The sequence below is a fragment of the Lepus europaeus genome, chromosome 9 (genome assembly GCF_033115175.1).
Source record: "Lepus europaeus isolate LE1 chromosome 9, mLepTim1.pri, whole genome shotgun sequence".
NCBI classification, from domain to species: domain Eukaryota; kingdom Metazoa; phylum Chordata; class Mammalia; order Lagomorpha; family Leporidae; genus Lepus; species Lepus europaeus.
In genome coordinates, this window is record NC_084835.1 from 23,649,855 (window position 1) to 23,664,920 (window position 15,066).

At 57.8% G+C, this 15,066-nt stretch overlaps 2 protein-coding genes across 3 annotated transcripts in view; both read right to left on the reverse strand.

Annotated features, from left to right (window-relative positions):
- Positions 1–1,234: 1,234 nt before the first annotated feature.
- Positions 1,235–4,261, reverse strand: C9H3orf62 (chromosome 9 C3orf62 homolog). Its single transcript, XM_062200157.1, has 3 exons — positions 3,690–4,261; positions 2,879–2,970; positions 1,235–1,743 (listed from the first exon to the last, which is right to left on the reverse strand). The coding sequence occupies exons 1-3, from the start codon at positions 4,076–4,078 to the stop codon at positions 1,481–1,483; spliced, it is 744 nt and encodes a 247-aa protein (XP_062056141.1). The 5' UTR covers positions 4,079–4,261; the 3' UTR covers positions 1,235–1,480.
- Positions 4,262–4,554: 293 nt separating this feature from the next.
- USP4 (ubiquitin specific peptidase 4) overlaps positions 4,555–15,066 on the reverse strand; it is a 49,277-nt gene continuing 38,765 nt past the window's right edge. Inside the window, exons 15-21 of one of the 2 annotated variants that reach the window (XM_062200863.1) lie at positions 12,949–13,164; positions 10,874–10,944; positions 10,604–10,722; positions 9,733–9,882; positions 8,894–8,997; positions 5,845–5,933; positions 4,555–5,522 (exon numbers count right to left, since the gene is read on the reverse strand). In XM_062200863.1, the coding sequence (XP_062056847.1) occupies positions 5,361–5,522; positions 5,845–5,933; positions 8,894–8,997; positions 9,733–9,882; positions 10,604–10,722; positions 10,874–10,944; positions 12,949–13,164 (911 nt within the window). In that variant the 3' untranslated portion in view covers positions 4,555–5,360. The remainder of the gene's footprint in view (positions 5,523–5,844; positions 5,934–8,893; positions 8,998–9,732; positions 9,883–10,603; positions 10,723–10,873; positions 10,945–12,948; positions 13,165–15,066) is intronic. The other variant, XM_062200862.1, reaches the window with a different exon arrangement.

Sequence of the window (15,066 nt, forward strand, 5' to 3'; positions counted from 1 at the left end):
CACGATGTTCTCTTTCCCTACCTTAGTCTTTGGAGAAAGTTCTAGCGTGTGCTCAAGGGGTGCTGATGGGGAGGGGAATTAGGCTCCGCCTCCTCCATAGGGCAGCATCCACACCCACGTTGTCTGGAACGCAGTTTTCAGTTCCGCCTTAAGGAACGTCAAGAAGCCGGACACCATTCCTCACCCCAGCAGGGGCAGCTGAGGATGCTCAGGCAGAAGAAACTGGCTGTGAGTGCAGCGGCAGTGGGCACGGGGAGGTGGCAGAGTGAGTGTGTGGCCTCTGTCCCCAGTGGAGGCGGCGCTGGCCCGGAAGATGGCCGGGCAGCAGTCACTGAGCGAGCCCCTGGGCTTTTCTCCCCGGCTCCTGGCTTTGCTCGGGATTCGGGCCTCACGTTGATCCCCGTGTTCCCTTATTAGCTAAGACTCCGTTTCTGGGTATTCAGGCTAGCAGGACAGCTGTGTCTCCTATCAGAGTGCCTGGGTTCAAGTCCCAGCTCCCCACTGATGTGTAACATGGGAGGCAGCTGGCGACGGCTCAAGTTGTTGGATCCCTGCTACCCCATGGGAGACCTTGCTTGAAATCCTGGCTCCTACCTCTGGCCCCAGCCCACCGCCAGGCCTTTGTGGGCCTTTGGGAGGTGGAGCAGTAATGGAAGCTCCTCTCTCTCTCTCTCTGCCTCTAATAAAAACAAAAAGAGGGGACCCTAGAGGCAGCCCTGGGTGGTCTCTGCTGACCTCAGGAGGGCACACCTGGCCCCTCCTTCACCCCCTGCCCTGTCTCTCCCCATGGGTTCATCACGGGAGCCACCTGTGGTCTCCGGGAACCTCTGGACTTGCAGAGAGCGGCTAGGTCTCAGGTGTGAAGCTGACTACGCAGGCCCTCTACACAGCTCTCCCTCGCCAGCCCGCTCAGCTGAGGCCTCGCGGGAATGCTCTGAGAAGGTGGGCGGAGATCCTCAAGCCGCTCTGATTCAACCAGGAGGCCTACGGGCTGGGCAAGGGCAGGGCTGGCTGTGAGGGCACGGGGCAGGCCAGCAGAGGGGCCAGGCCAAGGTCCACCTCGAACCCAGTTCCTCAGGGTAAGCCAAGATGGCTGGTCCCAGGGGTGCACAAAACCACACTGGCCACAGCTCCTGCACTTGCTCAGAGGCCTGTGGCAAAGAACACCAAGAGACATGGCACAGGCCCAAGACACGCTCCTACGTGGGTGCTGGGTATATTGAACACAAAAACAAAAACAAAAACAAAAACAAAACACCACACTTTCAAGATGGCAAGAAAAGTAAAAAAAATTAACAGTAAGAAACATTTCAAAGTAACAATACGAAAAACCAGGCACTCAGCTCAGAAAGGCACACAGAATCGCTTCTCGGCCCTCTGGCTAAGATCAAGTGTAGAAAGGCACAGGGCCGTGGTGCAAAGGCGGTGGGGCTCAGGCTGTGCCAATCCCTGGTGAGCACCTCGGCCCGCGGCAGCCTCCTCACTCCACCTGGTATTTAAACTGCGTCATCAAGTTGTAGTCCTCTTCCAAGTCCAGAACGGTCTGCACAATGTTCTGCTCGTCGAAGGCCTGCCTGAGGCTGCCCGTGGCGCCAGCGCCCTTCTCGGGGCTCTCGTCCACGAGCAGGGCCCAGGCTTCCTCCTTGAAGGGCGAGTCTTGGCAGCGCCCACACACGCGGTTCAACTCATTCTCAAATTCTAGCTTCCCAGCCAGTTCTTCAATAGTCCGGATGCTTGTGTGGTCTTAAACGAAACAAGAACGTTCAGCTTTACAATCCCAGCGAGAGGTTTCAGAAGACATTTCGGCACAAGGTAGAAAGCACAAACGGGTGGTCGGGCATCGGGCTGTGCACAGCCAGCCCGCTCCGCCCCGGGGCAGGCAGGCTGGCAGAGTGGGTGCCAGATCCCGGGGGCTTAGTGCCCTCCTCCCAGGTGCTAGCACTGAGCCTTAACCCCTAGCCAGTCCCCAAGGCAGGCCTGATGGGAAGACACAGAAATGCACACATTTGTCCTAGCTCTCACGGATCTCCCTGACCCGCAGGGAGGACAGGACATGGTGCAAAAAAACCCAGGCCAAGGGCATGGAGGCCAGGTGAGTCTGGCTGTGAGAGCATGGGGCACACGCAAGGAGCCCCGTGTGCCGCGTGGAAGGGGCCAGGCCAAGGTCCAGCTGGAACCCGGTTCCTCTGGGGAAGCCTAACGCTGTGGGAAGCTGGTGCCGGCCACGGAGGACGGCACGGGCAGCGCTGGCTTCTGCAGGGGACACAGGCACCAATCGAGGGAGGCTGGCAGGGACTTCCCTCCCCAGGCCTCCCCTTCACCCCCACACCTGGAGCCCTCGCAGAGCAACAGCTTCAGGCAGCGCCGCAGCGAGGAGCAGCGCTCACCCCCGCGCAGTATCTTCTCCAGATGGGGCACAGGCCGTTCATGCGCAGAACCAGCAGACGGCTGTGCCAGAGCCGGGTCTCTGGGTGGCGTCCCTCTACAGCTCTGGCTTCTAACTGTTCTGAATCTCGTATGGCCCACCCCAGTTGGATTCCTCCCCTCTCCTCTCGCCTGGGTCCTGGCTGCTTCCACCTAAGCTCAGTCTTCAGGTGCTGAGGGGGGCACACCTGGCCTTCAGGGACTCTGCAACGTGACGTGTGTCGTGTGTGAGATGACCTTGCTTGTGTGGGCCCTAAGTTATCAGTTCTACCAGGCAGGACTAAGGTTTGCTTAGTTTGCTGCGCTGTGCAGTCTGCTGTGAGCAGAACACATCTCCCAGATACAGACATGATAAATAACGGCTTCCGGCTTTCCGGCCTGAGCCCTGAGCCGCCCCAGGGGCCTGCAAGAAGGACCCTCCCTCGGCTGAGAGGACGGGCGCCCTCGTACTCACCAATTATATCAAGCAGATCCTTTGTGACCTCGTGGCTAGAGCTGCCGAGTGGCATGTTTGAGTCAACCTTCAAATCTCTCTCCACATCCTTCCTGCAGCCCCGGGGTGGGGGGAGAAAGGTCGTTAGATCCCTTTTCAGGAAGGGATGGAAGGGGAACTTCGTGCTACTTAAAGACAAGGACACTGGTGACCTCTTGATGCTGACAGAGGCTCAGCAGTATCACAGACCACATCCACGCTCGGCAAGAGCGATACAGGAATTCTGGAGCCGAGCCAGTTAAACGCTTCTTTAGTCCCTGCCTGTGGACAGAACACGGACGTCTTAGCCCGTGTGGTCATCCTTGCTCCAAGTCAAGGTAGCAGGTCCAAGCGGTTTGAAGCTACCTGGGGCTTGGGGGTCCCTTAACCTGGTGACAGGCCAGAGAGCTCCGGGGTGCAGGGGGGAGCAGAGCCCAGCCATCAGACTCCACCTCCGCCGCAGTGTGGGCACAGGAGGGTACCGAAGCCACCCCCCACCCCAGCCCGTGCAGGTCCAAACACAAGACGGAATTAAAACTTCTGTTTTCACAGCTTAGGTAGTAAGGCTATCGGATAACATTCCCTTCCCCTCTTTGGGCACTGGCGAGGGTGCTCATCTGACATCCAGAGCCTCAACCCAAACACATGCGCACAACTGCTTTCCCCGGGCGATTCTGAGGACCTCGGTGAACGTCCCAAGCACGGGGTCAGACTCCCAGGGCAAAAGATCTTCCAGTTGCTTCAGACAAGAACCCCTTTCATCGTAGCTACTGAACTACCAAGTTAAATTCACCTTGAACTCTCTTTTCTCCAGTTCTCCCCGTCTCCCGCTGCTCTCCAGAGCGGTCTTTCAGGCGCCAAGATGGAGGTCTGCATCAGCACGTTTTCCTTGCTGGCCAGAGGTTTTCTTTTGGGGCATAAAGCATGTGGCTTTGCACCGAGAGACACATGGTTCGGTGCAAGCGCAGGGTTCTCATTCCCAGGAGCGCACGGGACAGCGGCGAAAGCGGCCGCGGCGGAGCAGGCGGCCGGCGGGTGTCGCCTGCAGGGGAGCCTGTGCACAGGCAGGGGCGGCGGCGGCCTCTGCGGGCCTGCGCACTCCTGGGAATGACAGACGCCTTCAAAAGCCCGGTCGATGGCTGCAGCCAGCTCCTTCCTGCACCTTCTCAGTTTGTCGGACATTTCCCCCTAAAAGCGACCATGACTACGTTGGAAACGCAGGGCCACACGACACCGGAGCTCCCAATCCAGCTGTAAACCACTCATTGGGGCTCTCGCTACCCTCCGGAGGTAGTGCCGAGCTACAGGCCCGGGGCATTCTCCCTCCGCGTATAGGTGGGGTGTGGTCCTCCCCTGAGGGCTGGGGATCAGGGAGGAGCCCGCAGGCCTGGCCCGCCCCTGTCCCCCCCCCCCCCCCGTGACTTCCGGCCCGCCCTCGGCGGCTGCCCGTGTGGTCCCGCCCCCCATGGCGCCGTGGAGGGCCCGCTGCCTGCCCACTGCCCGCCCCTACCCCGCGCCCCTGCGGGAGACCCGCTGCGCCACGTCCTCACCAAGCAGCGCGGAGACACGGCTACCCCACCCCCGCCAACGGTCACCGCCTGCACCCGATCGACCGCAATCGCGCGTGCCCAAGATCAGAAGCCCCAACATCCTCCCCACTTAGGTTAAAGGTCAGACAAAAAGCCCGGACAACTGTGTTCTTTCAACCCCCGTGACCAGGAAGGGAAGCAGGGGCTCTGCGCACAGGAGGCAGCCAGAGGGGCAGCGGGGGCGGGGCAGGGGAGCGCCGGGGTTGGCCCGGGTTGTTACCCCAAACCGGCATGTCCAGGCCCTCAGGGTCCCCCTTCTCACATGTAGGACTGGCTACACTGGCTGGGACCCAGTTGTCTCCACGACTAATAAAAGGCCCACACAGTATCCGTAGGTCTCAATTCATCGGGGGTGGGGGGACAACAGGGCTGCCAGGCTCCACGGGAGATTGCCAGGCAGAGGCCCCAACACCAGGTGTCTTCATCTTCATTAGCAGGGAGGAGCTGGACATTCCAAGATGACTCGAGGTTGAGAACCAGAAATGGGCTCCAGTGGCTAAGGTTTAGAAAACTATCAACCCATCTGAGTGCACAGAGCAAGGGTGACCCTGGCAGACGACTGGGCTGGGGACCAGTGTCCAGAGCTGCACAGGGACCCCGTGCCGCCGGCGCGCTTCCGCTGACCACGCTCCTCTCCTCGGCAGGCACCCAGCACTCACACCTGTGCACCCCCACCCACGCAGCTCCGCAGGTGTTACAGATGGCTCACCACCGGTTTAAAAGGAAAAATAATTCAGCCTCTTGACATAGCCCTTCTGAGCAAACAAGGTCTTTTTTTTTCTGCTGCTCATAAAAGGGCATTTTCTCATCTGGTCTTTAGATGAACACTGCAGTCCCCAGGGTGTCCGGATGTCCTCCGGGGGTCAGAGTCCGCATCAGTTGGTGTCCATGCTGCACGCCTCCTCATCCCCCGAGATCTGCTGCGAGCTCCCCGGTCTGGTCCCTCCGTCCGAGGAGCCAGGAAAACTGGCCCGAGACGGCGTCTCATGGAACTCATCGTCCCGACGCTGGTAAAACAGCACGTACGCGGCTTTTGTCTGAAAGACAGGGGGAGGCCACTTACCGGCTGCTGTCCAGCACCGATCTGCCACCTTGCCCTGCAGATGCACAGAGGTGGCCATGAAGGCCCCCCCCCCCCGCCCCGGCCGCGGGCCCCTGCGCCCTTGCGAGGGGAGCGGGGAAAGGCAGGGGCCCTGAGGAGAGCTGCGTGGTTTTTTCAGGAAAGGGCTCCAAAGAAATGGCAGCCACTCCTCCTCGACCACCACCAGCCCTCCGGTCTCAACACGGTCACGGGAGGAGCACCCTCCCCGCGCCACCTCACAAAGGCAAGAGGAAGACGCAGGCGTCCGGCCGACTCACCACGATCTGCTCTTCGGAGGCCAGGGACACGTTGCTGTCATCAAAGTAGTACCACTTCCCGTTCAGTTTGTTCTTCGCGTACGCAGTGTCTGCAAGTCAAAAGGGCACTCACCAGGCCCGGAGCCAGGCTCGCAGCGAGCACACAGAACCCAGCACAGCACAACTCTCAGGATGAAGTAATTCACAGTGTCTTAACCAAGACTGCCCATTGTTCCTTATCTAGTCCTTCTCCTAACGGGTAAGCGTGGAGCTGTAAGGGGCCACGGCTTTACCTTTAACTTTGGAAGGCTGGCGCTATGGTGTAGCAGGTAAAGCCACCACCTGCAGCACCAGCATCCCGTACAGGCAGCTGCTGCACTTCCGATGCAGCTCCCTGCTGAGGTTCCTGGGAAAAGCAGCGGGAAGATGGCCCAGGTGCACGAGCCCCTGCACCCATGTGGGAGACCTGGATAAAGCTCCTGGTTCCTGGCTTCAGTCTGGCACATGGCTGGCGTTTTTGGCCATGGGGGGTGAGCCAGGCAATGGAAGCTCTCTGTATGTCTCTCTGCAACTCTTTCAAATACCCTTTAAAAAAAAAAAAAAAAAAAAGATGTATTTATTTCAAAGTCAGAGTTGCCGAGGCAGAGGCAAGAGAGAGGTCTTCTATCCCCCGGTTCACTTCCCAAATGACTGCAAAGCCGGAGCTGGGCCGATCCAAAGCCAGAAGCCTCAAGCTTCTTCCGGGTCTCCCATGCAGGTGCAGGGACCCAAGGACTTGGGCCATCTTCCATTGTTTTCCTAGGCCATAACGGAGAGCTGGATCTGAAACAGAGCAGTAGGGACTCGAACTGGCACCCATATGGGATGCCAGCACTGTAGGCAGCGGCTTTACCTGCTACACTACAGCACCAACCCCTAAGAGTTTTAAAATAAATAATAAACTTTAATTTTTGGAAACTAAAAAATACAATATATCCAGTGTCAATGTTCAGGATGGTTCTGATCTAAATCTAGAGCCAGGGGCTCCATAAAGGCAGCTCATATGTCTTAAAATCCAAGCAAAACAGACTCTCAAAAGACAGCAAGTCAGTGACCTGGAAGGCTCACGGGACCGCTGCAGCCTGCTTGCTTAGGGAGACTGGGCGTTTGGGTTCGTGAACTAGGATGTGGACAACCTTTAAATTTATCTTCGTCTAAAATCCTGAGTCCCATCTGTAGGGGTGCGCATCTGGTGTGGTGGTTAAGCTGCTGCTGGGATGCCCACATCAGAGGGCCTGGGTCCAAGTCCCGGCTCTGCTTCTGATTCCAACGTCCTGTAATGCACACCCCAGAAGGCAGCAGGTGATGCCCCAAGTGCCAGGTGGAACTTGGCCCCAGCCCTGACGGCTGGTAGCATCTGTTGAGTAACCAAGCAGACAGAACATCTGTCTGTGTGTCTATCTTCCAAATTAAGAGAGACAGAGACAGAGCGAGGGAAAGCCAGGGCCACCCGTCCTCGCGTCACACGCGTCACACCGTTTCCAGCAGGCCTTAAATGTCAGGTTAAAATGATGGCGATCCCGGCCGCGGAGCCTGACTCCCACGGAGCCTGCAGAGTGTGGTTTTTGGTTTCAACGCGTGTTGTGACTCTGGGCGCAGTGTTGGGGCTCCAGCATCCCTACAGAATGGATGCCTGTGAGTGAGCCAGGACAAGGCCACAGCAGGTGCTCACGCGGTCTGTGCTCGGGCTAACAGCAGCCACAGGGCTCGGTGCGCAGTTCCAATGAGGGGCCCACAGTGCGCCCCCGAACAAGCAGCCCAACGCAGTGGGTAAGAAAGCAGCCGAGACTTGCGCAGGGAGTGTGTTTACGTGTGAGGACGGCAGCTGAAAATGAACAGATACCAAAGTGCATCTGGGGAAAAAGGCAAGTCACAACAGTGTGCACTGTGGGACAGCAGGGGCCCCAGCTTTCAAACAGCCACGACGTCACTGTCCCAGCTTCCCTGCACATCCGTGTAGCCCTGTGACCAAGTCATAACCAGTGAGATGGAGGAAGAACGAGGAGGGGACCTGGCGGGGGCGGGGGGGTCCCCAGAGAAAGCGAAAAAATGATGTCTTTCCCGCCATCCTCTGCGGGCCCAGGCTGCAGACTTGCAGGCCGGGGACTGGGAGCCGTGGAGAGAGGAGGAGTGGGCACAGAGGGCAGCGCTGTGACCTGGGGCCCCGCACCTCCCCTGGGGTCCCAACACAGGGCGCCAGTGCAGATACAGAGAGGAGATATGAGGGAATCCAGCCCCTCACCAACATCACTCACACTTTTCCGTAAATAAGAAACAAAACTGTGCTAGGTCTCTTCACTGAAAAACAATGAATCATAGAAATTTGGGAAAATTGAGTAATCAGAAAAAAAAGTGAAATTAACATTCTGTCATCTTCTTCCAGGCTTCCCTCCATCAAAGTTTCTTTGCTTTCCGTTTAACACAGTTGAGATATTCCATCTCCAATGATATACTTTCCCATTTCCCTTTCGATGGACATTTGTTTCCCCCACGTGGTAACTAACTTTACTTTGAAAGCCTGTGGCTCCTCCATCAAGCAGGTGAACAGCAGTGTTACCATTTAGTGTGTCTACGTCAGTTCCCCACGTCAAGTTGTTTCCTTGGGATAGATTCTCAGAGACAGCGTTACGGAATTAAAGAATACGAGAAAGAACCTGAGTTAAGACACGGCTTGGGGAGCCAGCGTCAGGGCACAGCAAGTGAAGCTGCCACCTGTGACGCCAGCATCCCATGTAAGCACCTGTTGGGGCCCCGACTGCTCCACTTCCAATCCAGCTCCCTGCTAATGTACCTGGCAGCTTCAGTCCAGCCCAGCCTAGCCTACTGCGGGCTTTCAGGGAGTGGACCAGTGGATGGAAGCTGTCTGTCTCTGCCTTTCAAATAATGAAAACGCTTTAGCTGAAACAAAAAAACCGAGGGAGCAGCAGAAGCAATTCTGTTGACGTCAAATGCTCAGGGCAGCGGCTGGCGCACAGGCAAAGGCCGGCGAGGCACCAGCGAGAGCATTCAGCAAGTGGAAGCCAATACTCACAGTGGCCAACCCCCATGGCTCCGTAGTGATTGGACACGGCAATGAGGTCGTACACGTAAGGCCTCGCCGACGGGTCACAGACAAACTCGGACATGTTCAGCGCTCTGAGCACAAACACAGACATCGCCCTTCAACGTCAGGTTACAGGTGACACAGGCACCCAGGCCGAAACACTGCGCGGCAACCACAAAGCCTCCTGGGAGAGGGACCTGAGGAGTCGACAGAGCGGGAGGGGCCCTGGGCTCTGTGCTCTGTCTGCCGGCACGTGTAGACGGGAAGGTGGGAGTGGTCTCCTGGGCGACCCCCACACCGCACAGGTGGGCACGGCTAGGAAGATGCCACAGCTGTGCGGTAACGGCTGTCACAGGGCGACAGCGGGCGCCACAGCAATCCCCGTGCACTGAAACGGGCCCTGGCAACTTGGAAATTTCCAACATACACAGAGAGAAGGTGAAAGAATTTTCCAACCAACACTACGGCCTCTGTGGGCCCTCCCACTGACACGACACTTGTTCTCGGATCCCCCGCGTTCCCCGCCCGGCAGAGCATCTGAGAACTGGCGCCTTGTAGGGAACATCCACCGGCCGGCTTCCTTTCTTGCTTCTGTCAGTCTAAAACCTCAGGTCTGAGAGATGAGAGCTGAGGGCCGGTCCCTGCCCCCAGGGACCTGGGCAGCTTTGCACCCAGCTCTGCACCCCCACCAGTGACGCATGGGCACCTGCTGTACCCTCAGAGAAGGCCTGGTCCCGACAGGCAGGAGGAGGCCCGGAGGGCGGAGCGCAGCCAGAGCCCCTGCACGGCCACACCCACCCTGGCTGAGCCCTCGGCACGCACCGCACCTGACTGGGAACTCCACGGCCGTGTCCAGCTTGTCCCTCCAGTATCTGCTGTAGGAGAAGCGCTTGAGGTGGACCACCAGGATCTTGGGCAAGGACCAGAGGTCAAACTTCTTCGTGGCCTGCTGGTGCTTCTTACAGTTGGGACAGTACCTGAAGAGAAAAAGAAACCTCTGCTGTGTGGGGGAGCAAAGCACACAGTGGCACTGGCCACTGAGTGGGACAATGGGCAGGGGCCTGCCTTCCAAAGCAGGCCGAAGGCTCTGTGAGTGTGGAAGACACAGCGGTAGTGCTGCTGGGTGGAGAAGGGCCCAGCAGATAGGGTGGGCGCAGCGTGTATGTGTGCGTGTCTGCGTACCAGGGGTCGTGCTCCCCGAGGGGGTGTGCGTGTGTGTGCGTACCAGGGGTCGTGCTCCCCGAGGGGGTGTGCGTGTGTGTGCGTACCAGGGGCCGTGCTCCCCGAGGGGGTGTGCGTGTGTGTGCGTACCAGGGGCCGTGCTCTCCGAGGGTGTGTGCGTGTGTGTGCGTACCAAGGGTCGTGCTCTCCGAGGGTGTGTGCGTGTGTGTGCGTACCAGGGGCTGTGCTCTCCGAGGGTGTGTGCGTGTGTGTGCGTACCAGGGGCCGTGCTCCCCGAGGGTGTGTGCGTGTGTGTGCGTACCAGGGGCTGTGCTCTCCGAGGGTGTGTGCGTGTGTGTGCGTACCAAGGGTCGTGCTCTCCGAGGGTGTGTGCGTGTGTGTGCGTACCAGGGGCTGTGCTCTCCGAGGGTGTGTGCATGTGTGTGCGTACCAGGGGCTGTGCTCCCCGAAGGTGTGTGCGTGTGTGTGCGTACCAAGGGTCGTGCTCCCCGAGGGTGTGTGCGTGTGTGTGTGTACCAGGGGTCGTGCTCCCCGAGGGTCTCCATGGTGGTGAAGAGCTCGATGCAGTCCCTCAGGGCCACCGCCGTCTTCTTCTTCTTCTGAGGCTGCAGCATGCTCACGTGCTTCTCAAAGGCCTGTGGGGAGCACAGCGCGCAGTTCTCGAGGGGCCACCTGGTCTCAGGCCTAAATCTACCTTGCCGCACTGCTGCCCGACCAGTGAGCGACCCCCGCACGCTGCCAGAGCACAGACCAGCTCCCACCCCGACTGCAAACCCCGACACCTACCTCAGACTCCTGCTCATCATAGTACAGGCTCCGGGTCTCGCTGTCCCAGTCGATGGCCAGTGTAGATCGGGCTGAGGGGGAGGACCAGGGAATCACTCGTTCTGGGGTGGCCGGCAACAGGAGGGACTCCCCAAGTGACAGGAGGGAGGGCGCACTCAGGCGGACCTGTCAGCACCCGCTCACCGTCACCAGCTGCGGCCAAGGGCAACATCCTGCCTGGCCGCCAGCCTTTCCAGACCCTAGTCCCCAAAACCTTTGGCAAAGACTTTCTTAGCGCGACAGATAAGCTCCAAAGACACTGACTATGGAGAACCCCGAGAAGGCACAGATCTACAAGGAGCAATCTGGAGGGCCCAGGTTTCTCCTCCGACTTTGAACCGGAAGGGGTCCAGCGCCCTGACTAGACGGGTTAAGCCGCTGCCTGCAGCGCCGGTTGCTCCACGTCTGATCCAGCTTCCTGCTAATAGCCTGGGCAAAGCAGCAGAGGATGGCCCAAGTGCTGAGCCCCTGCCACCCACATGGGAGACCCAGAAGCTCCTGGCTCCTGGCTTCAGTCTGGCCCAGCTGCAGCCACTGCAGCCATTTGGGGAGTGAACCAGCAGATAGAATATCTCTAACTCTGCTTTTCAAATAAATTCATTAAAAAAAAAAAAAAAAAAAAACAAAAACCAACGAAACAGATGAAACAGGGCCAGTGCTGTAGCACAATGGGTAAGGCCACCACCTGTGATGCTGGCATCCCATAAAGATGCCAGTTCAAGTCTCGGCTGCTCTACTTTCAATCCAGCTCCCTGCTCATGATCCAGGCAGAGATGAGAAGACAGCCTGAGTACTTCGGCTCCTGCCACCTACGTGGGAGACCTGAATGACACTCTTGGCATCCGGCAAGTGAATCAGCAGATGGAAGATCTCTGTAGCTCTGACTTCCAAAAAAAGTAAATTAATCTTTAAAAAAAATAGAAAAGAAAAAGAAAGAAAGGAACGAAGGGGGCCAAAGACTGCCTTGGGCCCCCGACACCCACATGGGATACCGGGATAAAGTTCTTGACTCCTGCTTCAGCCTGGCCAAGCCCTGGTCATGGTGGCTGTTTGAAGAATAGATCAGCAGATGAAGGTCTCTCTCTCTCTTGTCTCTTTGCTTTTCAAATAAATAATATAAATAAATAAGAAAAAAATATGTATTTAAAAATGCAAGAAGGTATAAGGACATCTGGTTTACTAGTTTTTCCTCCAAACAAAGAAGCTGAAAGACACAAGAGATGCTCCTGTAGGGCCAGTGCTGTGGTGTAGCACGTAAAGCTGCTGCCTGCAGCTCTGGCATCCCATATGGGCGCAAGTTCAAGTCCTGGCTGCTCCACTTCCGATCCAGCCCCCTGCTAATGGCTGGGCAAAGCACTGGAAGATGGTCCACGTGCTTAGGCACCTGCCACCCTTATGGAAGACCCAGATGAAGTTCCTGGCTCCTGGCTTCAGCCTGGCTCAGCCCTGGCCACTGTGGCAACTTGGAGCTTGAATGAGCAGATAGAAGACCTCTGTCTCTCCTTCCCTCCCTCCCTCTCTGTAACTGTCTCCAAATAAATAAATATCTTTTAAAAAAGAGAGAGATGCTTCTGCAGCCCCCCACCTACCCTGCACAGGCAGGTCCTCCCTGGCCTGTCACACACCACACCCCCACGGCCCTGAGGATGGGGGCCTCTTCCACCCCATCCCATCCAGGCTGCCCGTGAGAGTCTACAAAATCCATGGCCATCCTCTAGATGAGTCGCATTCGGAAGTATTCTCATGAAATAAAACAAATACACACTATGCTTCTAAGTACAAGCGCCCACCACGTGTGGCCTCAGGACGTGCAGCTGCCCCAGAGCAGAGCGAATGTCCTACAGGGCCGCCCACTGCCTGCTGAGGTCAGCAAGGTCAGAGAAGCGCCTGCAGGAGGTCCCCCCGGAACAGGCCTCAGGGGCTTCAAACCCTGCTCGTCTGCTTCTGGGGTCTCAGGGAGAGGGAGAGCCCAAAGCACAAGGCTTTTCGCAGCGTCCTCCCAAGTCCCGAAGCCCAAGGTCAGAGAAGGTGCTTACAGTTGAGTCTCAGCAGCTTGCCGTCTGTCGCCAGGGAGTTGATGTCGGCTGTTCCGTAGGAGTTCACAAGGCTGAAGGTGAAGAGCCTCTTGGGGCAGCGCTTCCTGTGGGCAGCCTCGCAGGGCTCGCCGCCCAGCTCCTCCTCCCCGCTGCCTTCAGTCTCTGAAAGCTGCTCTTTGCCTGCCTCCTGATGCTCCATTTCTTCTTCGTCCTCTCCTGATACACAAAGGACAACAACGTGTGCGTGAGGCGCCGCCACGTCAGGGCTGCACACTGCAGTAGATACCTGGCGGTGCCTCCTTCCAGATTTCTGTTCCATGTACGGGACACTCGGCCTACCCGGCTGCAGGTACAAGCCACTTGAATTCACGCGTCACCCTCTCCCAGGGGAAGACCAGATAAGCAGAGCAAACACCACGAAGGCCCAGAGAAAGTTAAAGCCATCACCAAAGGTGCAAAATGACTTGGCAGTCCTGCAGTCCAAAACCTGAGCCCCTGGCCACTGGGTGCTTACTGGAGTTCACACGACATGGGCTCACTCTTTAAACCACATCAGTAGGTACGCAGAGGGACAAGCCTAAGTGAGATGAATACCGGACACTCAGGTTAAGCCTGCCGCCCGTGACGTTGGCATCCTACACAGCACCAGATCGAATCCTAGCTACTCTGCTTCTGATCCAGCTCCCTGCTAACGTGCCGTGAAGTACTTGGGTTCCTGCCACACATGTGGGAGACCTGGATGGAGTTCCAGGCTCCTGGCTTTGGCCTGGTCCAGCACAAGATGTTGTGGTCATTTGGGGAGTTAACCAGCAGGATGGAAGATTCTGTCCCCCCCCCCCTTTTTTTTTTTTTTGACAGGCAGAGTGGACAGTGAAAGAGAGAGACAGAGAGAAAGGTCTTCCTTTTGCCATTGGTTCACCCTCCAATGGCCGCCGCGGTAGGCACGCTGCGGCCGGCGCACCGCGCTGTTCCGATGGCAGGAGCCAGTGCTTCTCCTGGTCTCCCATGGGGTGCAGGGCCCAAGCACTTGGGCCATCCTCCACTGCACTCCCTGGCCACAGCAGAGAGCTGGCCTGGAAGAGGGGCAACCGGGACAGGATCGGTGCCCCGACCGGGACTAGAACTCAGTGTGCCGGCGCCGCAAGGCGGAGGATTAGCCTAGTGAGCCACGGCGCCGGCCTCTCTCCCCCTTTCTAACTTTGCCTTTCAAATAAATCAGCTGGCTGACTCTCAGGATGGAACCAACAGCTGCCTCCGCCCCGCCCGGTGAGTGAGTGCTGCCCCGACACTGCTCCGTCCCTAGCCGCGCCAATGGTGCGTGTTAACTGGACAATCTCAAGCACCGTACGCCAGGCAGTCACAAGGAACTGCTGGGCAGTGCTCCCGCAGGATGATGCGGGAAGGCAGCCGCCCCAAGGCCACTGAGAGTGCGAGCAGCACGTGGCTGTGCAGCAGGATCTGCAGTCTCCACACCGACTGCAGCACCAGCAGCAGGGCTGCTGGGGACAACAGCCCGCGCTCACGGGGGTTGTTGCTGATCCAGCACCCACCCTGTGCACAGTACTTTAATCTCACGTTCTCATGAAGCTAAAGCACAACTGTGAAGCAGGCATCACCACGCTACCAGGCAGACAGGCCAGCCAAGGCTCAGAGGGATGCGGGATTTGTTGAAGCCCACGCCGCACCCTGGCGAGGGCTCACACAGGGCCTTAGCTCCTGCAGTGCCACAGGTCACCCAAGGTCTGCTCAGGGGCTCCCAGCATAACTCCGACAGCTCCGCTTGTGTGACCTGCGCACAAAGTACACTTCTGTTCATCTCAGTCGGGGAGAACCTAGTACTCCGGGCGAACGCAAGTGTCTGACTGAAAGACATCCTACCCAGGCCAAAATACTTACAGTAATTCGCAATTATAGCTATGGCAGTGCAGCCTGGTAGTCAGAATTTCTTTTCTTTTTCTTTTTCTTTTTTTTTTTGACAGGCAGAGTGGACAGTGAGAGAGAGAGACAGAGAGAAAGGTCTTCCTTTTGCCGTTGGTTCACCCTCCAATGGCCACCGCAGCCGGCGCACCGCACTGATCCGAAGGCAGGAGCCAGGTGCTTCTCCTGGTCTCCCATGGG

Coding starts and splice junctions, on each gene's coding strand:
- C9H3orf62 (XM_062200157.1), bottom strand. CDS start 4,078: ATGTCCGACAAACTGAGAAGGTGCAGGAAGGAGCTGGCTGCAGCCATC. Junction 2,971..3,689: donor TGGAGAAAAGAGAGTTCAAG/GTGAATTTAACT, acceptor CCGGGGCTGCAG/GAAGGATGTGGAGAGAGATT. Junction 1,744..2,878: donor GGATCTGCTTGATATAATTG/GTGAGTACGAGG, acceptor GTTTCGTTTAAG/ACCACACAAGCATCCGGACT.